The sequence below is a fragment of the Stegastes partitus genome, unplaced genomic scaffold (genome assembly GCF_000690725.1).
Source record: "Stegastes partitus isolate 25-593 unplaced genomic scaffold, Stegastes_partitus-1.0.2 Scaffold359, whole genome shotgun sequence".
Lineage (NCBI taxonomy): Eukaryota > Metazoa > Chordata > Actinopteri > Pomacentridae > Stegastes > Stegastes partitus.
The window spans coordinates 66,097-93,837 of NW_007578090.1; the positions used below are offsets into that span (position 1 = coordinate 66,097).

The following is a 27,741-nucleotide window of genomic DNA, read 5'->3' on the forward strand; positions in this document are numbered from 1 at the left end:
TATTTCACCCAAAAGACCACTCTAAGTAAGTACAGTTTTAAATATTTGTTCTACCCAAAATACATCTTGGCTTTTTAAATACTGATTTCACCCAAAACACTCATTTCCGTTCAAGTACCTATAGTTTTTAAAGATGTATTCTACCCATAATACTACTTTTTCTTCAAGCAAAATAAAATTAAATAAAATAAAATAAAACAAAATAAAATAAAATAAAAGCTATTCCAGCCAAAATACTACTTTCTGTCCAAAATAACACTCCAAGTAATTACAGTTTAAATAGCATGCTGCGCCAATTTGTGGTTTTAAATATTTGTGTCACTTTAAATACTACTTTCTGTTCACAAACTTATAGTTTGAAAGATTTATTCAACTTAAACAGTTCTGACAAACATGTTGGAGGTTAAAAAGTTTATTCCATTTGATTGTTTTTGTTTTTGCCAGTGTGTGTGGGCTAGAAAAGTAGGGTCGTCTTTGCTGTAAATAAGGGTCACCATGTTATCTGGCCCATAAAATAGGGAATGAACAACCAAGGGTCTCAGAAACGCGGTCCTGTAAATGCAGCCTCCTGTGCTGCGGACACACGCCGGTCGGTCCAGCTCTGGTTCACACTGCGGAAAAAGGCGGTTCCCGGGTCCGCCGCTGGAGGCCGCTGTTTCGGGGCACTTCTCCGCGTCTCCGCAGTGCTGCCTGTCTACGAGGAGTGCGTTTGATTGTTGCAGGGCTCAATGGCGGACAGAGCAGGATAGTGGCGTTAACACCGAGGACAATAACGTTTCGACTGGGTGAATTCCTGGCGTGACTCGGTCCGCCGGTTGCGTGTCTCCGGGCTGCAGCCGTTCAAACGAGCTCTCTTGCACACCAGCGTCAAATCCGAAGCAGCCGCCGCTATTTTCCGCTCGTCTCCCAGCGTTAGCTTTGAGTTCCATCCCGAGCGGAGAAGTTACACTGTTCATGGTGGCTCACTAGAGGAAGCTAGCTTGTCAGCAAACCATGGGGGACTCTCTCGAACTGATAGGGAAGCGTCTGCTTTTGCTCCTCGACGACGGCAGGCCCGCCAACGGATCCGAGCCGGAGCAGGCTCCGTGGGCCCGGGACTGGCTTCGGGGAACGGTGCGGGCAGTGAGCGTCATCGGCCTGGCCGCCCCGGAGGTTAGCGGAGGGGAGGCGACAACAACAACCACTGGTGCAGGGCTCACGGTCAGTGTTTACATACAAGTAGTGCTGTACTGCGTAGCTAAATAACCGCCACTTATGGTATTTGAACCGTGTACTAGCTGTGAAGTGTGTTTTGCTCCTTATTTAGGTTGTTGTTGTTGTTTTTGAGGTTTTTCTTGTGCCGCCAGTGCTGGTCCATTTCTTGGCAGTTAACGTTAGCTCGTACGGATATTAGCTAGCTACGAGTCGCAGGCAGTGAGGCGAAGCTAAACTCGAGGCCGGGGCTTTTCTGGCCTTTGCTTTGTTCGCTTTTTAGCTTCATGACATTTCGCTTTAGCAGTATTTATCCTAACGTTGTAGCATGTACCTGCAACGCTTAGATCCATTAAAGTAATCTAAGTGTTCACCGTAATTAAACAATTAGCCGGCAAGTAGCGAATTCCAGTTAAAGCTGATCAGTTGACATCGTTAGCTAGCGGTAGTCTAGGTAAAGGCCTCATAAGTTCATACAGGGGCGAACCATGAATGCATTCGACTTTATTGTGGGGTCCAGATTGTTTAATGTTCAGACTATTTCACGAATTGGTAGTCTATCAAAAACGTGAATGGATGAACCTAATCTTTTCAAGCCATGTTCAGTCTTCACTGTGTAGGGCGGCTTCATAGTAGACAATTGGGTGAGATTTGTTGTAAATGGGAGGTGGAGGCTGACCTACATGACAGTTACACTTAGTAGCCAAAATGCAGGCTATTAGAATATATGGTAGTCTTCTATTAGGTAATCTAACAAAAGCACTTTGTTTGTATAGCACTTTAAAACAAGATTGTAGGACTTAAATGCACAGTAAATAAGACAGGGATTTAGCAGTATGGAGTTCAGTGGAATTCAAAATTATCTTGTTGAAAAGCATGTAGAATGAGGATTACATTCTAGCTAAATGTCCACTTTACTATTGTATGATATTCCAAAAAAAACACTTTTTAATTTTTTGGAATTTGCAAATTTAAACTGAACTTTCAAACTAGTTTCCCATTTTCTTAAATATAGTACGCAATATAGTTGCTTTTATCTGTCAAATAGCAAGAACTGTTCGCTCTTCTTAGGTGTGCATTCACTAAAGTAAATGTTTACTGTATGGAATTAAACATTAATATGACTTGGGTGTGGGGATTAAGTTTCTGCCCCGCCCTCCTTGGAAATCTTGACAAAATGGTCAGTGTTTTTATATAGGTCTTTGATTTACACAGTTAAAGAAAGGGAGTCAACAACAAACCGTCATCCTACTCACAAAACATATTCTCACTATAACAAACGAATCAAGTTAAAGACATATAGAACTATGCACCAGTTCAACACATTAATCATTTTATTACCTTGCTTTACACAGCATGTCATGGGTCACCAGGAGTTGCTCCAGTTATGATGGGTATTGTGGCAATAATTTACTTAACTGATTCCCACCACCCTACTGACACGTGGATAGATCTCAAGCACTCATTACACAACCATAAAATCTCATCAAGTTATTTCTATGGCATGTTTTTAAACAACCAGAGTAGACCAAAGCGCTGTACATGCTATATGAAAGCAGTAAAAATTTGTGCAAGACAAATAACTAATGTGACAACTGGAATCAGTTGAAAAATCTACAATAAACTTGTTCATTTGCTAAAATTCTTAAAGATCCATTGCTGGAAGGCTTATTCAGTGGCCTTGTGAAACAATGGCAGTGTAGATTTTATGTGTGAGGTGTCATCGAAAGTTTTGCTTCCCCACATCTTTGAAGTTTCACCACAACCACTTTTAAAATAGTTTTCCTCACACACGTCAGTGCAAAAGGTCAGTACTGGGGCCTTTTCGTGAAGACACTAAAATGTGTGCAGCATGTTCACATCGTATTAAAACTAAATTGTAGAATATAAAAGCCTACATGGTAATATCATACAACAAACAAAAATGTCCGAATTTGCTCAGAGTAGGGACAACACTGACTAGACTGTTGTCTAATATATGGCATTGAAGTCTTCCACTATTTTAAAGAAAGTCTAAACATTTCTTCACTTTACATCTTTGCTAATTAACAATGTTAGTACCTGGCACTTCCTGTATAAATGAAAACTTTTACAGCTGAATATGTAAACTGCATAGAGTTCTGCTCTAGACACAACTCAGGCGATCACATGCAGATCTGCTCAAGATGACATAAAAAACTGAGCCAAAAATGTGTCATATGGGACCTGTTTGACTAAAGAAAATTTGCACTAATCTTAAATTTTTATTATTCCTCCTCTTGAATGCACAGAGAGGTGTAACAGAAATTAAAAGATGGAAATCAGTGAAACTGAAATCGTTGGTAAGTCCAGAAGCACATTCTCTGAGCTGTAGCAGATAGACACTGACTGCTGTTGCAGCTCAGGTTATGTCAGGAACCCATCTCTTGGCTGGTTGGGCCCAAACAGATATGAGCAAAATGCTACAAGCAAGACAAAAATTCACTGCAGGCAACATCCAAACACCCTGTGGTTATGGGACAGAGCATCAACCTTGATCAAAGAGAACAAAGGCCCACTGGATTTCTAAAAAATCAATTTATGCTTCAGGCAAATGAACACTGTTCTGCTCTGTCTCGGACCACTTGCATTCCCTGTTTGGGATTTAATAAGAGATTTACTTGTGGTGGAGTTTACTTTACAGAACGAGTCATTACATTTATTTTCAGGAAATATTGTTCTGAACTCTCAATAAATGTCAAAATATGGGATGTAATTTTGTCAGTATTACTCAGCAATAGATGTGGGACTGTGCAGCCACTTTATGGTACGTCAAGTCTCTCAGGTAGTTGGTCAGTTTATTGTATTGGCTAGACACCAGCGATGCCAATTTAATGTTAGCATTATTTATATAAAGGAAAATTCGGGTTTATTTCAATTTGACGTATTTCCAATTATTGTGGCTATTATGACTCTTTGGGTCATGCTAAATTTGCACTCTTCACTCTTGTTGAGATTGGGAAATTAGGCAGAGGTATACCACATGGTATTTTGCAGCGGGTTAAACATGTACTATAATTCTGCATATCAGATGACTTTTTACCTGTAGCAGTTTTCACTTACTACTTAGGAGTTAAGCATTCAGTCCTGCAGGTCTTAGATTTTTCTTCTGTCTTATTTGAGGAGGGAAAACACCATCTTCCGGATGATGGTGTGTGTCAAAGCTCCAGATTATTTTTAGTTCAACAGCTGGATTTACTCTCATCCATGGAGACGCTGAGATTTTCGAGGTCTGGCATTAACTTGTCCCACTCTTGATCAAAAGTTTTCCTTCAAAGTCGGCAGCGGAGCAGTGACTGCATGATTTTCATGTCGCTCCTGTGCTCTCCAGTTTGAACTTAAATGACTTACTATTGTCTTCACAATTGTCTATGGAGTCGTCAGCCATTGTGTTTAACTGCTGAGTTTCCTCAGAATACAGTATCACGGTAGTGAAAGTCAGCCTCACATGTAAACAAACTGATTGATGTGCATGGAGGAATATGCTGGTGACCAGGTCACCTGGCAAGTACCACTGAATGGAGATCTCTAAATGCAGTTTGCAGAATGACCATCCAGCATCTAATTTCTGTTTACACCTTTGGACAGATTGAAAACAAAAATTTAAAGTAAGTCATGAAAAAAATCAGCATTTTTTGAAAGCTGTAGGAAGCTCATGCCTTATTGCTCCAATAAACGCTGTTGGAATGTTATTTTGTGTAACGCCTCTTTTCCCTGAATGTGTACAACCAAGGTGAAGACTGCAAAGTTAGCCTGAGTCACGATAGTGGCGTTTATGAAAAAGATGCCAGACTGATATATCTGGAATTTCTCCATATGCACCATTCTGAGTTTTTTTGACAGACACACTCTTTAAAGTTGATTCATTATTATTTTTCTGGTCTCTTTACTTGTGTAACACATAAAACAAAGTGCAGACATACCAGGTGGAGTGACAACGAGTTTGATTCATTGTTGAATCTGAATGATCACTCATTACCCAGAGAAACATGAATGGTGGAAGGAATATAGGACTCTAATATCACCTACTTTTATATCACTAATACAACTTTCCATGTCTGTTAGAGGCATGCAGCTATTGGCTTTGTGATTTGTTCGGACCAGGGACAGGAATTTTTAGGTGACTGGTTGTTTAAAGCAAGCTGACCAAAACAGTAGTGGCTTAAAAAAGTGGTCGTAGTCAGTTGACCTAAATGAAAACATTTATTTTCATTTATCTTTGGTGTTACCTAGTCGAGTAAATATTTTGTTTTCATTTTCTTAAATTAGTGTATCACAGATTTCTGCTGCCACCGTAATGCACACTGTTGTGGCTTCCAAAGCCTTGAAAATGAAATAAGCACTGTGTTTTGTATGAACTTACTGTTTTCATTGTAAATACTTAAGCAATAGTTCCTATAAAAAACTATTCTAATTGAGGTCTGTGAATAACAGAGTAGTGGTGGGCTTTTTTCCAGAGCAATGCTACTTTTTATTTTTCCAATGTAAAGTTTCAGTGCTGTGACCACCGTACACCAAACAGCTATTCACTGCCATTGTACCGAGAAGGTGGCAGAAATCTAAGAGATGGATTTCCTAACAAACATAAAAATCTGAACTGTCTCCATGGCTACAGAACACGATAGCTAAGTAAGAAAATATGTTGTTTTGTGAATTTAACATTTTCTTCTTTTGGGGAGAACTTCTTGAACAGGAAATGACTCCAAAGTCAGGCGACTGTACTTTCACAGTGGGAGTGGGAGCACATCAGTATCTGAGGGTTGACTTGATATTTCAGTCTTGCTTCCTACAGAGCAACATTTAGTGATTGTCTGCAGGGTCTGAAATTAACACCTGACGAGTGCAAAATATGGATAGATGTTGTGTTTTGTGAGTCAAGCTCGGAAGGTTATCCGCTACACTGGAGGCTGAATGTCCTGAGAAGTCACGTAATTAAAAAACTGCTGAGAGTCTATACTGCGTTTTGGTGTATTTCACGGAAGCACGTCTTCTGTTGTTTATGTCAGAGTTTGACACACTCGGTGTTATTTTTTTCCCCCACACCTATTCTGCCTCTGACCGGCTCTGACCCAAGCCAATCAGAGGCAGAGTAGGGACACTTTTTTTTTTTTTTTTTTTTTTTGCAGAATATGGGAAACTATTACTTGTTGGTAGAGAGTGGGGTGTGTGATAAAGAGGTTTAAGTTCATTAAAATGATTAAGCTTCCAATAGGCTTACAAAAGCTTCAAATCTACTTTTATATTCGATCCGTAAGTACATTTAATAGCAAATACTTCAGTAGAATTTAAGACTTGAGTTGTATTCAATCTTGAATTGAATAACTGTTGACCAGTATATTTAAATCATTTTCCTTTAAGTTTACTCTTTTGTTTTGTGTTATGCATAGTACCTTATTATGGCCATTAAATGCACCAAAACAAACGTATATGTGACAAAGTAAGTTTTTTTTAATTTTTTTTTTATTATTTTTGCCAGTCCTACCAGTTCTGTTGGCCAGTGAGTCAAAATCTTAATTACTGACACTGCTTGTCTGTTTAATATAAGTACCACCGAAATTCCTGCTTCAAAATAATATATCTTTCTTGCTCGCTTAACCTTTAGTTTGTTTTTTTCTTTTTCTTCAAAAGTTAAGAAGGCGGGTCATTTGTTGATCAGTTGCATAGGTGGTGTTAATCAATAACATGCAACAAAGTTCCCACCTCGAGTTTAAGCAAATGTGATTTAACCAGAGGAGGGACGGCAGAAGTCATGCAGACTGATAACAGTCCAGTAAAAGGCTGTAGTCAAGAATTTTGCAAAGACAACCACCCCCCCTACCCTAAAAAAAAAAACACACATACAAAAAAAAGATTGCCAGCTTAGGCATTTGTTACAAACACTGACTCCAGCCTGCACATACAGGCGAGGATCACTTTAAAAAAATCTTGGTATGAACATGCATAGTTAAAGGAAATATCTGTTTTTGCTTCAGTATGAGCACTGTGTTAAATATATACAACTTTCTCAGTCAGAAATAATGGACTCTTAATTTTGATGCCATCAGCCAGATGTTAAATATTAAGGTTGCACCTTTCATAAGCAAATTAATCATCAGCTTTTCTCTTTAAGTCAACATAGCCAGGCAACAAATGATTGACAGGCTCCTGATATCAGGACTTCTAATGTGAGTCAGTCACATCTTTCTTCTATGCAGAATGAAGTGTATTGTTCAGCTCTTCCTATTAAAGGACTGGGCCATGCTGAACTTTGAGCTGGATTAAATGTGTACAATAAAAGCTGTGTGTGTGACCCTATTACACCACCAACACATACAAACTGACTGTAGATGTAGACAGATTCTGTCTTAATGTTATGAATGGAATAACATTTAAAATGTTCAAACTTAACACTGACAAACAATGTGGACTGGATATATTCCTTTTCTGGTAGTATATGTGAGAGTATAAAAGTATGAGTTTTGGAATTATAGTTACGACATGCTCTGGGTTTCTCTTGCTCACAGGCATTGCTTTGCTCATTGACTCAATTTTGGAAACTTTTCTAATGAGTTCTTGGCCATTAAGAAGGATCTGTGCCACCGTCTGCTCTGGCAGGGGGCTGGAGTCTATCCCAGCCGACTTAGGGTGCAGGCAGGGGACACCCTGGACAGGTCACCAGTCTATCACAGGGTTACACTTATAGGCAGACAGCCAAGCACACTCACATTCACACCTACGGACAATTTAGAATCACCAATTAACCTCAACATGTGTTTGGACTGTGGGAGGAAGCCGGAGAACCCGGAGAGAACCCACACTGCACGGGGAGAACATGCAAACTCCACGCAGAAAGATCCCGAACCGGCGACTTTCTTGCTGAGAGGCAACAGTGCTACCAACTGCGCCACCTTGCAGCCCGTTAATTTACCAATAGAATTTTAACTGGACTAGTTAACAGTGTTGCAGCAGCCACTTCATTTAAAACAGTGAGGTACATAAAAATTAATAGTCTTTACTTTAGTTCAAGTCAGTTTTGTTTATATTGTACCGATTCACAACACAAGTCATCCCAAGGCTCTTCACAAAGTAAGGTCTGCACCTGAACATATCAAAAACAAACGTAACAGTACCCTCTAAGCAAGCACTTGGTGACAATGGAGAGAAACTCAAACTTAGAATTGGGAGAAAAAAAAAACTTCTTTTAAAATGATGTAATAGCTTAAAAGCCTCAATTGAATAAAACAGAGGAGACTAATGGAAGAGCCCTAGCAAGTCTATACTATGTGTTAAATATACACTGAAGAAGGCGCAGTGACAGTACAATAACTGGACATACTCTTGTACTGCCTTTTGAATGTGATTGCGATTGCTTAAACTTCACAAGTTCTGTAAAAGTTAGTGAGCAGTCGAGCACAGTACGTTTAACTGTCTTATGAACTTTAACTGATTGTCTGACAGATATAATCTTATTCTTATGTTCTGTTTCTCTCTGTTCACCAACTGTAGGTATTTGTGGAGTTTGAGAATGCTTCGCAGCGTTGTTCTTGGGTGCAGGTGTATGACGAGGGAGTGAAAGCCGTGCTGGTAGAAGACTCCATCGTTTGGGCCCGCCGTGGTGATGGCACTGGGACGACTGGAGCTCCAGAATCATCCACAGCTTGGCCAGCTCTGGTAAGTGCTCAGGTGGCAATGGAAGCAAGCAAACCCTTCTGGGTCATGGGCAGAATTTATCGGCATAAGTGGTTGAGGCTACTTCTGGAATTGGGGGGTGTCAGCATAGGTAGTCACAGTTCGGCTTCACAATGTGGCACACATGTTTTGGATCGATGTTATGCCTGAAAATAAACTTTCTGGGCCACTGAGATTCATTTTAAAATAAGGTGTGCACTCCCTGTTCTACGATGTCCTAATGGACAAAAGGGCTAAAAGTTGGCTGCAACATGGACTGTAGGCCTCACAGGTCCGCTTTCTACATCTGCACCGAGTTTAAAGCCCTAATCACAACCTCAGCTGAAGTTTGAGCTTTAATTATTTTGCACCCTTATTTGCGGCTTTTGCAATGATGATTTGGCTCCGCTTGTAGGTTAGGCTTATGTCCGAAGTCAATGAAGGCATTCCTGCAGATGTTGTAAGAACAGCTGGGACTGATCACCCAAGATTGTTTTTGGGTCCAAAATCACTTAATTTGAACTGAGTTTGATTCAGTTATTGAGTTTATAGTTACATTAGATGAAGCTCAATGTTGAAAACATTACTTACTTCTGCAAGAAACAAGTACAATACATACAGAATGTATGAAAAAACTTTTCCTGGTTGTCAAGCTGTTGGCCCATAATCTTGTTTCTTAGACTAATATAAAAGCACTAAAACATGGCATATCTATATTTTTTAAGACTACAGATGCAAAAGAATTGAGAAAAATAAATGTCCTGTGTCATATGCAAGGTGTTGTTATTATTACACGTATTTAAAACAAGTGCTGTCCTGTATAGCTATATATGGAGTGTCAGTACAGAAATACTTTAAAAGATGTAAATGGATGTTTTCCTGCTCATTTGTTGTGCTGAATATTAGAACTACTTTCCCAAATTTCAGATATTTACATGGTGTTGTCTTTTTCCGCAGGTTTTCCGCTCTCTCGTGGACAGAGTGGGTTTAGGAGCGTTGGTTCCTGTAGAGTATTTTGGAAACAAGAATTTTGAGTTTCTGCCGGATAACAAAACTGTCCAGAGGTTTGAGGTGTGTAAGTTTGTTTTGTGGTCTTAGAAAACTTAGTTTAAAGACTAGTTGATTGAGAAAAACCTAACAATTTTATAATGAAGTAAAATGAGTAGAATATTTGTTGAACAGTACCGACAACGTTTTCTTGATTAGCATCTCATGTGTGATTTGCTTGCTATTTTCTGTTAGTGTAAATTGAATGGTTATGTATTTCTCACGATTAATCATACAAGCATTTTGGTATTACCTTTGACATTTTTCAAGCTAATTGATAAAAAAGCAAAATTAAAGCAGCAGTATCTATTAGTTGCACTGCCTTTGTACTTTAATGTAATACTCTACATGTTTTGTTCTACATTACTGCTGTACCACTTGGGCTATTTCAGAATGGTGTGATTTGTGTTCTTGTGCAGGTTGATAAAGATGTAAGACACCCTTTGCTGTTGGAGCAACCCTCTCTGCAGGCTGCCATCTCTAACTGGTGCACTGACTTTGAACTGCAGGAAATCTTCAGGAAGGGTAAGTATCAACATCGGCCTGCTAATATGTTGTTATCCTTCACATGTTCTCTGAGGTGTTTTTCTAAAATCGTTTCTCACAAGTTGAAAAAAGCTCTTAATTTGAGCATGTGTTAAATTAAAACCAAGGAATTCCCCCCCTAAAAAATCAGTTGAAAGGTTTTTGTAATCAGTGTTGTTGAAAGTTAATGTTAAGCAGAGAAAGCATGATGCCGATGACCTAAAAGTTGCAGTGAGAGTAAGTCTTTGCATTTCGGGTGCGGAAAATGTTAATGTTGAATGTTATAACTGCAAAAGGGTGCACCACAAGGTACAAACCTATAGAAAGCCTTATATCGTACAGAAAGGCTAGGCTGCAGTTCACAAAAAATCACAGGAACTATAAACTGGTACAGTTGTAGAACAAACTTCTACATACTCATGAAACAAAAATCTACTTCTAACAGCTGATGACCTAAAGCATACCATGGCATTTGTTAACATGGCAGTGCCTCTGTTTGTTATAGCCTGAATATGTATGACTGCCAATGCTTACCTTTATTCATGTTGCATCAAAATCCATAATACCATGGTCAGCGAGAATTCTATGGCTAACTGGCGTGCATTATTTTCATGTATACGCACATGCAGTTCGTCGAGTTAAATCACTATTGTATCACGCCGCTCTGGGCGTCACCATAGCAACGGGCAAATCAGCTGGCGCAGATCAGCTGTGTCTTGACATGTGAATGAGAGAAACGCGATAAAACATGGATTTCGAGGTTAATTTTAATATTTTTGGCCGAAACAAACTGCATTAATAAAATCTGATGCTATAGTCAAGCATTCCATTTGTCTTGACAACGGTTGCCTAGGATAAATATTGAGACTTGCATAAAATAGTCCCAAAAACTTAGGCATTTTTAGCAAGTTCTGTGAATTAGATAAATATTCTGTGTGTTTGCTCGCTGTGTGGGACCATGGTATAAGCGGATTAAACAACAAGGAGCCATGCATTATACGGTTTGAATACACTTAACGGAGTAACACCACTCCGCTTTGCGTTGTGGTGTTTTAGACTCCACTGCGTGCATTCAAACCGTATAATGCATGGCTCCTCGTTGTTCAATCCTTACTTGATCAATGATTTGTGATTCAATAGGACAACAGTCCTAAACAGGTGATCAGAGCAACCCAAGAGCTTTCAAAATCAGTTCTCAAAAATTGTTTGCCAATGTTTTGCTGTTTAAAGCATAATATATCTTTTTCGCTGGTTTAAGTTAAAATTTTAGTAGATGCATTCTGTACGATCTGGACTCTGCTGAATGGTTTCTGATTTGTACCTGTGTAAAAGACTGCTGTGGTTGTCCCAGATGTGATAAGACAGAAGCAAGAACAACTTTTGCACCTTTAAAACAGAACTGTTGAATCTTAGGAATATTATTTCAATGATAAAAACAGGACTGTTCAAGGTGTTCTTGTTGATTCTGTTAAATGCAGTATAACAAAAAAAATGAAATAAAAAATTTTACCACAGGTGTGATATTTTTAGTGTTGGCACAGTCAAATGGCTGGATCCACACATGCAGGCTTTGTCTGGCACTAACAAAAATCTAATTCTTCTCAAAATTTAATAGAGAAAAATTGTCAGACATCCAGTCCTTCACTTCTGCTGAACTTTTCACCAGACAGGAGAAATCGGGCATAATGTTGGACTTTATGGGGAGATACATCTGGGTTATGTTCACATAGTAATAAAAAGCAACACAGCGTCTGTGTATGATGTAACCAAGGTGAAACATGTATAATGAAAACAAGTGTGCTATTCATTCTTTATCCCTTGTGTGTCATTTATGTCTGCCAGAATCTAACTTGTCCTTTTCTCATTGTTCCTGTGCTCAGGTTCGTACACTATTCAAGGACGCAGGGTTCGTGTTTACCAGCCAGAGTTTGAAGAGTGCTGGGCCTCAGGACTGGTCTCACAGCACGACCCCATCTCACACATCATGGAGATTACCTTGGATAAGGTAAATAATGTTAACGTTTTCTTAATTATGTTCTGGTAGCCATGGTGTCAAAGGATACTACTTTAAAACAACCATTTTTGCTGCAGGGAGACGAAAATCAGATGGTAGATCCTCGTGTGATACATGTCATGCTGACAGAAGAGGAGGTAAAGATGTCTTAACCTTAACTATACTGTCTAATTGGTTGTATTATGCTGAAGCTGTAGACTTCTAACAAAATTGTTCCTCAATATTTTCCCATTTTAGCTTGGCAAGAATGGGCGGCGGAGAAAGGACAGTGAAACAATGAAGGGGGATAGTGGACGCAGACGTAGGACTGCCTCAGAGGGTGAGGATGACTTGAACATGAAACGTTTTAAAGGAGCAGGAGATACGGGAGCAGATGTACAAAACTGTGGTGACTCCAACAACACTCCAGTTGAAGGTACGGGAATCTGGGCTGGAGACTCTGGTGAAAGAGTTAGCAGCACAACAAAAAATGGAAGTTCTACCGAGGGAACCTTTCCTCAGGGCAGAGTGTCATCCCCCAGCAACAGTTCCTCACTCCAGATGGACCAGTCAAATGCTACTCCTCCTCGTTTTCCTGGCCACATCAAAGAAAATGGTCGCACTCTCTCCACACAAGGGGCAGCAGACTCCACCACCACAATAACTCACACCCCCACCCCTCCTCCCCTTAAACCAGCCCCTTCCCCCTTCTCCACTACATCTTTTCCCTCACTAGGCCAGATGCCAATCTTGGTCCCTGGAGCTCCAGCCCCTAAGGCCTCCCCATCCCCCCAGCCAGACCGAGAGGAGTCCTGCCAGTCAGCTTATTCCAAAACAGCTGCTCTTGTTTCCCCGGGACCTGTCACCATTTCTTGGTCTCAAGACAGCGGTCCTAGTGTGGCACTTTCTGCTTCTGTGGGTTTTAGTCCTAAAGCACCTACCTGGGGAAGCCAGACTGAGGTAAAAGAATCGATATACTTGGTGCTGTCAATACCATGATATTGTGCCTTTTCAGAAAACAGTTTTGTTTCTATTATTAATGTGTTTTTGTTTTACCAAACTGTTTTGTTTCTCAGGGCTCCAAAACAGCATCAGGTTTTCGTTTGTCCCAGCCGGTCCCCTCTGCTCCAGTTTTTGGAGATGTTACCTCTCAGACGAATGGAGCTCCTACTACCACCACAGCCTCCCAGGACTCTCCCAGGCCTTTTGGCTTTGGTTTTGGCGGAGCAAAGAATGAGACTCAATCTCAGCAAGACCAAAACCTGTTTTTCCAGTGCATGACCCAGAATTCTGGATCTAGCCCAAGCCTAACTGCTGGTCAGACCCAGTCCAAGGACACCAACTACTTTACTGCAGTGTCTGAGAGCCTGACTAAAGAGCCCCCAAGCCTTTTCAAGCCAGCAACCTCCACTGAAGGGCTGAAAATGCCCGAGCAGCCCAAAGTGCCTGAGGCCCATCCAACGGGAAATGGTGTGTTCAACAAATCACCGTCGTCCTTCCAGGGTTTGGGTGGCTCTGCAGGAGGACGGAGCTCGGGCTTAAGTATTGGTGGTCTACCTGTGGCCTCTGGAGCCCAAAGTGCGTCTAAGAAGAACAGTAATAACGGAACTTCTGTAGGGGGCTTAGGACTGCAGTCAGGTTTTAATTCTTCAGATAGCCACCAGAACCTTTTTCTACAGGCCTCCAAAGAGCCTGCTAATCCATTTCTGGCATATGGAGATAAAACCTCCCACACATCTTTTGCTGGTCTCACTGGGACTGAGCCACAGACCCTGGGTCCATCCTTGGACAGCAAGCCAAACCTGTTCACGATGGCAGAGCCACCTAAAGGAATTCTGTCTTCCTCTTTCCCAGCACTCTCAACAGTTGCTTCAGCCAGCTCTTCCTCCTCTCCAGCACCAGCCTCCTCTCAGAGGTTACAGAGTGAAGGGACTGTGACAAAGGAGGAGGAGGAGGAGGAGGAGGAAGACGTTGGGGAGATGCCTACATCCACCTCAGGTTGCCCCATGTTTGGAAGCACTGGCCCTGGTGGAATGGAGGAAGTGCCTTTGTCCTTTGACCAGAGCCAGTCTCAGAAGTTTAACCTGGAAGAAAGAGGCCAGTCGTCTAAACGTGACTCTGATTCCAGCAGCAACAGTGACTTGTCAGACCTGAGTGAGAATGAGGACGGCCTGGAGAAAGGCCAGATCCCAGGAGGACCTCCTCATCCTTCCAAGGATGGGGCTATTCTGCAGAAAACTAAAGTCCAAGGGGCTGCTAAGAGCCGTCCACGTAACAAGCCTTTCAAAGGTAAGTCGTGTCCACCTTTAGGTACCTCAGAATTTTTTATGGTAACAAGATTAGCAATACCATTAACACTAAGTTGCCTTTTCCAGTGGGCCAGTCTGTACTAAAAGACCAAAGCAAGGTACGCCGTCTGAAGCAGTCTGGTGAGTCCTTTCTCCAAGATGGCTCCTGCATCAATGTAGCCCCTCACTTGCATAAGTGCCGCGAATGCCGCTTGGAGCGTTACCGTAAATATCGAAGTACAGATGACGACAGTGATGATGACGACGACCCAAATGTGGCCTGTCGTTTCTTCCACTTCAGAAGGTACAAATGATGTGCTTTTGTGGCACATGGTAGCAACGGTTTCTTATGCTGACTATTTGAGTGTCAAAGAGGAAGAAGCAATCTTTGCAAACAATGCTTTGTTACTTTTTGTGTCCAACCAGGTTGGCTTTCACTCGTAAAGGTGTTCTGCGTGTGGAAGGCTTCTTAAGTCCTCAGCAGAGTGATTCAATGGCCATGGGCCTGTGGCTACCTGCACCAGCTGTCCAAGAGGGCCTTGACCTCGATACATCCAAGTACATCTTGGCTAATGTGGGAGATCAGTTCTGTCAGTTGGTCATGTCTGAGAAGGAGGCCATGATGATGGTGGAACCTCACCGTGAGTATAAAGACATCTCACTGATATTACCTGAGCCTTGTTTTTTTCCCACATTTTCTCTTTTATCTTCCCTCTTACATTGTAACAAGTCTGCCATGTGTACAATCCTGTTTTTTTTGGACTGACCTTCAGAAAAAGTGGCGTGGAAACGTGCTGTGCGAGGTGTCCGAGAAATGTGTGATGTGTGTGAGACCACCCTGTTCAACATCCACTGGGTGTGTCGCAAGTGTGGCTTTGGAGTGTGTCTGGACTGCTATCGGCTTCGCAGGAACAGGCCACGGGAGGGTGAGTCATTACAGTGACATTTAGGGAAACTCAGAGCTAGCTCCCATGTTTACTGCAGTGTTACTGTGTACCCTAAGTTTTCTTTCATTGCATATTTTTTTGACAGAAATCTTTTGACAAGGGTTACTTATTAAGATCTTTTTGAAGTTAGGTGCATTCAGTCAGTGTGTTCTTTCCTTCAGATGTAGATGAAGCTCCAGAGGATGAGGTTTTCTCTTGGTTGAAGTGTGCCAAAGGTCAACCTCATGAGCCACAGAACCTCATGCCTACACAAATTATACCTGGGACAGGTAACATGACTGAATAACAAACCTATCTCATGAACATCAAATTTTAAATATGCTCTTGTATTGGTACAATAAGACGGTTTCATGGTCATTGATTTTTTTTTTTGCCTTTCTCCTTCAGCGCTTTACAACATAGGTGACATGGTGCACTCGGCGAGAGGCAAGTGGGGTATTAAAGCCAATTGTCCCTGTACCAGTCGACATACTAAGCCTTTAGTGCGACCTACTGCCCCCAATGGAATTTCGCAGGTACTGTTGTGCTACATCAGTCTTTTATTCGCTCTGCATTTTGAAAACTGTTCAACTTAAAGACTCTGCTGTGTGGTCATGCTTGTCTCAGCAGTCTACAACAAGCAGTGGGGGTGGTCTTGTAGCTGCAGCCTCTGGTATTGGCACCACTCCAAAATCAGAGGGAGAAACGTCAGCGATCAAAACAGAACCTACGCAAACAGCAGTGCCGTCAGACAGTGGGGGCGGTGAAAGCGTGGGCAGCACCAGTAACTCCACCAGTGGTACATCCTCCCCCTGTAACCTCACCCAGTCTTCTGCCAAGGAGTCACGCTCATCAGGAGAGGGCAACAGCTCTGCTCTGCATTGGTTGGCAGACCTCGCCACACAGAAACCTAAGGATGACACAAAGGGTATGTAGGAAATGGGAAATGGTGACTCAGTATAATCTCAATAGACATGATGTTTTAATCATATCAGATTTAAAGTAACGTCACCATCCTCTCCTAGAATCCGGTTCACTTCGCTCCATGATGAGTCGAGACAGTCGGCCTCCCTTCGGCCTGGACTCACTCAGTGCCCTTTCAAAGCCTTCTGCTTCCAGCCCAAAGCTATTTAACAGCTTGTTACTGGGCTCCAGCATGGGCCAGTCTAAACCTGAGGGGTCCAGTCTCCGGGACCTTCTCAACTCAGGACCAGGCAAACTGCCCCAGGGCCCAGGAGAGAGTGGGGTACCATTCCCCTCTGTTTTTACCTCAGCAGGCGTATGTATAAAGTCTTCATTATTTTATGTTGATTTATTAAGTCTTTAAAATGTACACATCTGTATTAAAAATCAACAAGATTAGTCTCTGAACTAACCAAGCCATAAAGTGTTTTGCCCATGTCACCTACAGATCAATAGTCGTTTTCATTTCAATTGTAAAAATATATTAGGATAAGGAATGACTAAATTGGTTACCAATTGTATTACTGCCATCTACTGGTGTAGTAGTGGATGACTTTTATGTTGTAAATGCCAAGATGTTAACTAAAGAGGTGAAGGTTTTACTGTAAGTACATTTTCATACCTGGGTAACACAAAGTTCCTTTTCCATCTGTCAGAGTGACAAGCTGAAGAGCAGCCTTCCAAACTTCCTGGATCACATCATCGCCTCGGTTGTGGAGACCAAGAAGGCAGAAGGCCGTCGTACTGGAGCCTCTGAAGGTGGCGAACTCAGCGTGTTGGGGGGTCGCAAAGATGGAGTAATGGGCCTTAGTGTTTTGGAACCACATACCTCACATTCCTGGCTCTGTGATGGGCGACTCCTTTGCCTACAGGATCCCAGCAACAGCAACAACTGGAAAATCTTCAGAGAGTGCTGGAAGCAGGGACAAGTAAGAATCAAAATTAGTTAAATTAATTTTTTGCATTAACATTATGAAATATAGCAGAGCAAAAAGGTGGCTGTCAGTTAAAGATGGGTCGAAATATTACTGCACCGACTTCTGTCATACATCTAATCTCTTCTTCTTTGTGCCCAGCCTGTGTTGGTGTCGGGGATACATAAACGCCTGAAAGCTCATTTGTGGCGGCCTGAGGCCTTCAGTGAGGAGTTTGGAGATCAGGATGTAGACCTGGTCAACTGTAGAAATTGTGCTATTATTTCTGATGTGAAGGTGCGAGACTTCTGGGACGGCTTTCAGGTCATCTCCAGTGAGTACCCAAACCATTTTTTCCTAAATAATTCATATTTATTGTTTGGATTCATGTGCACGCCGATTTTTATTCAGTCCATGTTCCTCCCTGATGACAGTTGAATGTGGCTAATGTGTTTTCTGTGAATGCAGAGCGACTGCAAGACAGTGATGGGCAGCCCATGGTGTTAAAATTAAAGGACTGGCCTCCAGGTGAAGACTTCAGGGACATGATGCCCACACGGTGAGGAATCCAAACATGTTGCCTTTTTGTGTCTTTCAGGCTCTGTCTAAACAAGAAGTGTTTCAGCCTCATTTTTCACTTGTCCCGTTTCACATGCGTTGATTGAGCTATCTACACAGGCAGTGTTATGACATACAATTTATTTTCACTATATACTTTTAAACACACCTCAAAGTGTACATATATGTTTTAAGTCTGCTTTTCTGCATTTGACGTGCATAAATACAGTGATTATAGGATCTTAGTGTCTCTAACACAAAGGTGATACACAGCTCAATGCTGGGTCTTAATATCTCCCATGGAGACACTGGTGTGGCTGCGAAACTATGTTTTGCTGACACTATAGCTAAAATGTAGATACAATTTCATGAGACAATTTGTTTCCACATGGAATATTTACAAATATACATAATACTGTGTAAGCTCAGGTGATACATATGGCCTCTAGAATATTTGTTATTAGATTTGTGAGACATAGTTCACAGGCATCAATGGGTCAATTTGCTTTTTATGAGATTTTCAATGTTTGCATTTTGCCATCTTGTTGATTTCATGATTTGTACCTTCGTTTTCGTACCTTCATATGTACACAAACATAATCACCATATTTTGGCCATGTTAACTTGGAGGAGTGTTTCAGAGATTTCACACATGCCATAAATGTAAAATGGTTCTTGTGAATCATTATATTCCCATTGTAAGATTGAAAAAAATTCTAGCTTCAGGATTTTTTTGTGAACCAGTTAATTCTTTTATAAGGTGTAAAACCTCTGCTTCAGTCTTATTTGCGTGTAATCGTCATTCATTTGATGAACCTTTACTTTTCGCAGGTTTGATGATTTAATGGATAACCTCCCCTTGCCTGAGTACACAAAAAGAGATGGTCGTCTAAACCTTGCGGCCCGCCTGCCTAACTTTTTTGTGCGTCCTGACCTTGGACCTAAGATGTACAACGCCTATGGTAAGAAGGATTGTCTTGAGTCCGATCTATTTTTTTTTCGTTTTCCTCCCTCCTTTCAATATATATGTGTCTGCATCTTCTCTCTCTCACTCCCTCACTGTCTTTTACCTTCAGGCTTAATCTCAACTGAAGACAGGAAGGTGGGAACCACAAATCTCCATCTGGATGTGTCTGATGCTGTTAACGTCATGGTCTATGTTGGCATCCCTCAAGGAGAGGGAAATCAGGAGCAAGGTCAGTAGATTTAAACTTACATTCTGAATATATTTCTTTCTCTGTCGTGCTTTCTCTCTCACTCATGCACTCTCACACACACACACACACACACACACACACTTTCATTTATTACAAAAGACCCACTATTAAATGAGCAACTAAATGTTTTTTAAATCATGACTTGCTCCCCAGAACACAAAATTTTACTATGTGGATTAATAGCAATATTACATAGATGTTTTTCCAACCTGCCAAATTCAAGACATTAAGTGTTATATAACTACGATTTAAATAGAAGAACTTACATCTAATGCCTAAGTATCACTCACTTGTCATCGATCTAACGCCTCGTGAACAATCTTGTGTATATTTTCACAATTTTGTCACAAACATCATGGTTAGACTGTCTTAGTTGTTCCAGGCTTAATTGGTCTGGATAGGACCCTGAAAAGACCCTTAAGTGGGTCTTACTCATTTACATTGTGGTAAAATTTCTCATTCACAGAGGCAGACATCTCTGGACGCCAAGGTCTGTAGACTTTAAGTTGTATCACTTGAGTAGCATGCCCTTCTTCTTGACTAACTCCCCCTCTTCACTCCTCTGCTCCATCCTTCTGTTATTATCGTGCAATAGGGGCCAGAGCACTGGGACCACTCCCTTAGCTTCTACTGTTGCATGTTTTATACCCCGTTCTGAATTTCTATTTGAAAGCAACCTTAATTAAACTTACGCTGGCACTGAATTTACCATTGTGGAGATTCCTGCTTTCTTCTTCTATGTAGATCTTAGGGTTGGGTTGAAAAGGGTGTCACATTTGCAGCAATGTGAATTCCATGATTTGACATGGATTTCAGCTTCCCTTTAGCTACTGTACTTAGACTATTATATCTACAGTTTCTGTTAGTTTTGGGTGCACTGTGCTCTGGTCCTTGCGCTGTGGGAGAAAAGTTTGAGTGAAGGGCATCTAGAATTGCCATCCCTATTCCCCTGCAGATTCTTTTTATGTCATCACAGTTTCTCTGACACACACACAACTACGGATGGGTATTGTTAGGATTTTATGAAGACAGGCACTGCCTATGCTTCTATGATTTGATGGGATTAAAATTCAAAACAAAGTGCACCAGTGCATAGTGTGTTCTCCATCCATTTTTCAATAGAAATAACAAATTCCATGGTTATCTGCCAATTGTGTGCCTCAGGAAAGGAGCAAAAACTGAAGGTTGATTTATTGTCGTTGATATATTTAGTACACGTGAGATCTAGCTGTGTGTGTTTTGGTTGGGAGAAAACCAGAGGTTGAATATTTCAGATCAGATAGTGGATAAATGTTGACAGCAGGAATAAAATGGAACCAACGGATTTGACTCAACTAGTTGGATTGATTAAGGGGTCACTCTGCAATTTAACCCAGTGGAAGTGGATTGGCCAGGGAATCAAGTCACTTTGTCTCAACAATAAGCATACAGTGTTATTCCATTATTGTGTCAGCTTTTTAACTACTTCATGCAAACGGTTACACAGATTTAGCTCAGGAGCTTCATTTCGCTTTGTTACATGTAGAGTCATGAAAATGCGAGCACGATGCCTTCTAATGAGCGACATCATTAGTGGATTGTTAGATGCAGAAAACAAGTTAATTTAACAGTAGGCAAATGGAAACACTGAACATTGTAAGAGTGATGTTCAGATGAGGATTGTAGTACCAAATGCTCCTTGAGCTTACCAGTGGTAAAGAAGTTGACCTGTCCTTTACCAATTTAAGATTGATCCTCAGTACCCATTCCTACACATGGCAGTATCATTGTAAATAGAGTATCCCATCAAAATAAACACACGTGCACTGTCTTCAACTGACAACTTAACTCTATTACTGTGAATGAATTAAGAATAAGACACACACACACGTAAACTGGTGTAATAAGGTAGCTAACTGGTCACCTGGTTGGGTTGTGAAGACAAACTCAGCCTCGGACTGGTAGAAGACAGGTGTCCACTGGAGCTTACATATTAATCATAAATGTGTTTATTTCCACTTGTCTTTATGAATCACTGATCAATAACTACTGAAGTAAAAGATCACTGGACCCCAAAACAGTAGTTTTAGATGACTTTATAAAGCATCAGTAGACTGTGGATGTGAACGTTGTGTCAGTAAATGTGATTGTGTAGTCTGTAACTTGTCCCTTTCTTTACCCCAGTGGTTCTCAACTGGTCTGGCCATGGGATCTATATTAAGCCACAATCACATACATTTGTATTTCATTGATTTGTTGAAGTTAACAGTTCAATGATCAATGCCGTTTTGTTTTGTTGCACAAGAAATTGTACTTCTGCTATGGCACTTTATGCTTTGCCGAAGTTTTTTTTTAAAAATTAGTCACATGTCTTTGGAGAAAACCATGAATACATTGCACTGCTGCTTCGGGTGCTTGTGTCATGACATCCCCAGTGTGAAGCTGAATGAAGAGAAGCCCAGCATACAATTCTGCAGTCTAACTAGGATGGACTTGCGACCCACTGTTGGGTCATGAGCCACCAGTTGACAACTACAGCTCTGCTACATTTTTGTCAAACAGTATAGTGGATGTACATTAACATACTTGTTTAAGATGAAAGATGGGAAATGTAGATTTAACAGTCTTGATCACTGTCCCTGAGACAGGATATGTTTAGTCACTCATGAAAACGGAGCATAGAAAGATTTTTGCGTTGGAATGGTGTTGAAACATCAGCTCAAAAAGTAATTTATGAGACCATTTAAAGAAGAAACTTGACTGAAATGTCGTGTTGTCATAGAAACACTGCTGATGACTGTTTGGTGCCCTGTATGTGTGTGCCTTATTGCTTATGTTCGGACTCCAGAGGTTATGACCACCATCGAGGAGGGCGATGTGGACGAAATGACCAAGAGGAGAGTGTACGAAGGGAAGGAGAAACCTGGAGCTCTGTGGCACATCTACGCTGCCAAGGATGCTGAGAAGATCAGAGAATTGCTCCGCAAGGTCAGCAGCCAGTAGATTGCTGTTAGATGTCTCAAGCTGCACTACTATTGGCTTCTATCCATGTACTGTGAGATTCTCCAACTCAGATACCATTTAGTGAATAGAGAAGGGAGTAGACGCTATAGCTGGATGTCAGCACAAACAAAAATCAGCTGCACCCCTGGTTTGAATCCAGCTGGAGATCTGTGTTGCATGTAATCCTTTATAAGCCATGGCCTATTCTTACCTGTGTCAGGTGGGAGAAGAGCAAGGCCAAGAGAACCCTCCAGACCACGACCCCATTCACGACCAGAGCTGGTACTTGGACCAGGTGCTCCGCCGCAGGCTCTATGAAGAATATGGCGTCCAGGGCTGGGCCATTGTACAGTTCTTAGGCGATGCTGTATTTATCCCTGCTGGAGCTCCACACCAGGTCAGACATTTGTATGCATATTACTCACGATTCAAGCTACATTGTGCGTTGTCCTCTTTCATGAACAAAGGTGCTCTCTTCCCCTTTCAGGTACACAACCTGTACAGCTGTATCAAGGTGGCAGAGGACTTTGTGTCTCCTGAACATGTGAGGCACTGTTTCAGACTGACCCAGGAGTTCAGACACTTGTCCACTACTCACACGAACCACGAAGACAAGCTACAGGTTGGTCCTCTTGACATGTGGTGTTCATAAATACACACTCATCTCTGTTTAGTGTTGTTTCTAATCAGTATGTTACAGTTGTGTAACTCTGTGTTCACATTTTTGTTATTCTGCTTAGTAATATAGGTCAGTGGTTAATTTTTTTTTGCTGAGTAATCAAAAAATGCAAAATCAAGTTCAATCACCAATACTATGTAGTATAATTTATATGCTGCTAATAAACACAGTGATGGATCTTAGCTAATAATTTGATTTTATTTGTTTACATGTTTAACTCTGTTTGCTTTAAAGATTTGAAGTCATTTGTTGGGATGATTCTTGCTTTTTATCAGAGTGAATTCTCAAATATTCCAGACAACACTGGAAGACACTACTGGGAAGAGAATATGTTTCAACTGCCATGATACTAAAAGCACATCTGTTGCCAAAATGTGTGCATGCTGACCGAGTGCTACTAAATTTTTATTATTTTAATATTATCAACAAAAAGAAGAAGAAGAAAAAATGTGTTAGAAAATGTCATAATAGAAAGAATACAATGATGGTTGCTTTAGATATTTTCAAGTATTGAACAAATTAAGGAAAAAATAGTCATAAGGGACAAAGTTTGGTTTGTGGAATAATCCCAATACGCACATGTTCCACACTGAAATGCGGGTTTTCTCGGGGTAAAGCTCATTGTTGCGAAGGGAAATTTGTACTGCTTTGTTTGATTACACTGTTGGTGGCTTTATAGGTTTTTAGTAGAAGCTACAGCTGCTTATGTTTAGATGATACGTGATACTTGAGAGGTTTGCTTTGTGTGAAATATTTAGAAAAGCATGAAAATGTTCTCGACAGATAGGTATTAAAGTAATTACTATTGTTTCGCTATCGTATACAATCCTGGACTGGTACCCAACTGCAGTCTGTGATAGTTTGTGTGTTTCAACAGACTCACCATGTCGTTGTTGTTCCTCAGGTGAAGAACATCATCTATCACGCAGTGAAGGACGCCGTTGGGACACTGAAGGCCCATGAACCTAAACTAGCACGCCCTTAGTTCCTGTCTCCAAACAACCAGCCTCTGAAGACCACTCCACTACGTACACACACAGCATAGATCACTTACCTACATACACAAGTACAAGCTGCAGGGTGCAGAGTACAGAGGTAGTGTAGGTTTTTGGGGCAGTGAAAGTCTGGGGAACGAGAACATTTGATTTGGGGAGGGATTAGATGGGGAGGGACTAATCAGCGCTTCGATGGAGAAAGTTCTTCATCGCTGTTACACATTATGCTCAAACTTGTCTAGTTGTTTTTCAAATTTTTTTTTTTTTTCTTTTTTGATTAACTCTGTATTTAAGGTCAGTGTGTTTGTTCTGTTGTTTTCATTGTATATGTAAGATGTGAGAGTAAGGGAGGTAAAAGCTGCCGTGCCTTTGGAGCAGAGGTTCAGCTACAATATAAGCAACTGACAAAATGTGAGTACTGGGCTAACTTTCCTATTTTGATGACATTGATATTATTTTCTTCAATAGGAGCAAGGTTAACCTGTTTTTGTAGATTTTTTTGTTGGAAGTTTTTAAACAGCTGATTGTTTCTGCCCTCTGTGGCTGAAATGAATTTGTGAAGCAGCCAGTCAAGGGAAGCAGACCAAAGTTTTGTATTTTTAGTTTTCTTATTTCACTTTTAGAGTAACAAGTCGTTTCTTTTTATACACCACAAGGTAATGATGAGACGGGCTTCAGAGAGGGCAGTTTTTTTTCCACTTGTCTTTGTCCTGTGGGCTGAATGAACTGCAGACTTCCAACAACATTGTTCAAGAATCACAATTGCAGCTGAACAGAACTACTGGCCATTAACATTGTATCAATATATATATTGATCTTAGCAGTCTGTTTGATTTTTCACAATAAAGTTTACAAAAACTACTGTTTACTTAATGCGTTTTTTTAAATCCACAAAGCCTCTTTGCATGCACAGCCAGCGTGTCTATACAGCGTGGGCATGTATTTAGATGCCTAAATTAAGCCTAACAGAGGATTTTTTTTTTTTTGGATTAAGCTCTCAGAACCTGATTGCGCATTCTGTGGTACAGTTCAGAGTAAGAGATGCAGTTGACAAATACAGAAAAACAGTAAAACTCAACAAGTCAGACCTTAAGTAAGACATATTTTTGAATACTTTCTTGATAAATGACTTGAACAGTCACTTGTTTACTGAAATAAACGACAGTTTTCAAGTTTAATCAGTTAATCAAGTGACTCCTTAAGCAGTATGGATACAATTCAGCATTTTCATGTTCAAGAATCCAACGTGTGCAAAATCATTTTTAAAAATAGCAATCTAACAAATCGTGTACTGAGTGGAATTTAGAGGTCGACTAAGTAACGGCTGATTATCGGATCAGATATTCAGCATTTTTTTTTTGATTATCTGTATTGTTATTTTTAACTGATTCCCAATAAAATACATTCATTTTGAAATGAGCCTTTTGGCTGTGATGTAGCAGCCTCTCTGTCAGTCACCACTCTGGCCTGTAGCTTCAGTGCGCTGCCCATGTCATGATTAACAGTCATATATACACAGAAAGATAAATGTTGAAAAGATCCCTTTAACTAAACACAGCTGAAACATAAAATTAAAAAATTTGACACAAGATTTTCATTATTACTGAATATGCACATTGGTTCCAAATATTGGTTGTCGGCCTCCTTGATTACCAACAGTCTGCATCGGCACTGTTAAAACCATATTGTGCACTTTCATCCAGGCCATTCTAAACTTGTCAGCAGTGTTTAAACTTAAGATTGTTACAATGATGCGAGGATCTGTCTGTCAGGCACCACTTTCACTCCTCTTGTTTGAATTGGAGATGAAATTACAGAAGTGAAACTGGTGTGCTGTAACATCACCTAACAAAGAAGGTGGCAAACATGAATTCAGTTCCTCTTATAGCACAAACAAGGTCTCTGTCTTTAACATAGTCACAGTATATGCAGTTGTGTTAATGCAGAGGTGGAGCCAAGGGGTGACCTGAGGTGACCACGGCTACTGCAGACAACCAATAGTGAAGCTCTGATAACTATTTTTCTGGCAAAATATTTTGGGAACCATTTCTCTACAGCCATTGTTCCCATATAGATGCATTTTATTGGTGCAACTACCCACTCATACAACTAGAGCATTGTTTTTGTAGTAATTCAAAGATTTTGTGTTAGTGTCACTGAGTGTAAAATACAAGTTTTGTATACCATATATAATCTGTAAAGTATGCATGATTTAGGTGTAGCTGTGGATTTACACTAAAGAGTGTAAATGCAGCATGTAACATTAAATTAAATTCTTTCTATTCTTTTTAAAATAGGGAAATAAGCATTGTTTTATTTTTTTCTCCGGTGCGTAGGAGATGAGTGGATGGATGTTTATTAAGGTGTATATGATTTAAGTTTCTCAGTGGAGACCAACATTCAACTTTCTAGATGTTCTCAAGGCCTTATGAAATGTTTTTTTCGAGAACATCTTAGAACATTCCTGTATTGTGATGTATTAAAGGTCAAACATTTGACCTTTTTTTTTGTTGTTGAGTGGAACACATTAAGGAATATTCCTTTGTAAAAAAAAAAAAAATAAGGAAAGATGTTCTCAATGCAACATTTACCTCCGACCTCAGATGTTTTTTTTTTTTTTTTACAAGACATTCCTGAACTGGGGCTGCAAGGTGGCGCAGTTGGTAGCACTGTTGCCTCGCAGCAAGAAGGTCGCCGGTTCGCGTCCCAGTGGGGGCACCGGGATCTTTCTGCGTGGAGTTTGCATGTTCTCCCCGTGCAGCATGCAGCGGATTCTCTGGCTTCCTCCCACAAGTCCAAAAACATGTTGAGGTTAATTGGTGATTCTAGATTGTCCATAGGTGTGAATGTGAGTGTGCTTGGTTGTCTGTCTCTAAGTGTGGCCCTGTGATAGACTGGTGACCTGTCCAGGGTGTCCCCTGCCTTCACCCTAAGTCGGCTGGGATAGGCTCCAGCCCCCCGCGACCCTAGTGAGGATTAAGTGGTGTATAGATGATGGATGGATGGATGGATTCCTGAACTGTGATATATTAACAAGGGTGAACACTCTGTCTGCAATGCACTGAAGATGTTTTAGGGATGATGTTGAAGGAACACATAGAATTTGTAAAACGTTCCCACAGTGGTGGGCGAGATGAGGTCATGTCGATTTTTGCATCATAGTCTTCAGTGGAGCAATGCTTGAAGTGTCATAACTTTGGAAATAATGTAGCTTAAGTCCTGAAAGTGTGCAGACTCATTGATTTGTACGTATGGTCTTCAATAGTACAACCCTGCTTTGATAGCACAATAGAAACCGGATACAAGATAGTGCAAATTTGGTCCAAAAAAAATGTCAACATTTATTTCTACTCTGATATTCCACCAACTGTGAAACCTTTATTTTTCACCCTAAGAAGCTGGTTTTTATTTTTCTGTGATTGGCACCAATAGGAGCTTTCAAAATGTGGAGTATGGTGCCAGTCAGAGGCATACTTCATGAGAAAAAAATATAAACTTTTTTTTTGTTTTGCATTTATGGCCAGCATTAGGACAACCATTGAGCACATGTGATAGATGAAAACACTTCTATAGTGGTCTCAACTGGGAAAGTTATAAAATATTGTTACTTCGCTGGTTGTACCATTGAAAATCATATGTACATGTTAATAAACCAAGTCAATTTTAGGACTCTAGCTGCATTATTTCTCAAGCTATGGAACTTTAAACATTGACCCCACTGCTTTTTAAGAACTTTGAACTCAAAAATTACTGTTACCTTTGACCCCCGATATTGCACATGGTCAATCAGTATTCAAC

The 27,741-nt window shown here is 40.7% G+C and overlaps 1 protein-coding gene across 4 annotated transcripts; it reads left to right on the top strand.

Annotated features, from left to right (window-relative positions):
- Positions 1-682: 682 nt before the first annotated feature.
- kdm3b (lysine (K)-specific demethylase 3B) lies at positions 683-24,804 on the top strand. 4 transcript variants are annotated; one of them, XM_008284435.1, is made up of 25 exons: positions 683-1,200; positions 8,695-8,859; positions 9,814-9,927; positions 10,323-10,428; positions 12,309-12,433; positions 12,520-12,579; positions 12,680-13,381; positions 13,498-14,710; positions 14,797-15,013; positions 15,136-15,350; positions 15,483-15,635; positions 15,818-15,925; positions 16,044-16,171; positions 16,263-16,563; positions 16,661-16,914; positions 17,255-17,527; positions 17,675-17,846; positions 17,981-18,071; positions 18,902-19,032; positions 19,147-19,266; positions 19,754-19,777; positions 22,115-22,254; positions 22,490-22,666; positions 22,757-22,891; positions 23,853-24,804. In XM_008284435.1, the coding sequence occupies exons 1-25, from the start codon at positions 994-996 to the stop codon at positions 23,931-23,933; spliced, it is 5,412 nt and encodes a 1,803-aa protein (XP_008282657.1). In that variant the 5' UTR covers positions 683-993; the 3' UTR covers positions 23,934-24,804. The 4 variants fall into 4 exon arrangements, with proteins under 4 accessions (XP_008282657.1, XP_008282658.1, XP_008282659.1 ...); XM_008284436.1 differs by having other exon boundaries at positions 16,266-16,563; XM_008284437.1 differs by having other exon boundaries at positions 15,824-15,925.
- Positions 24,805-27,741: the final 2,937 nt, after the last annotated feature.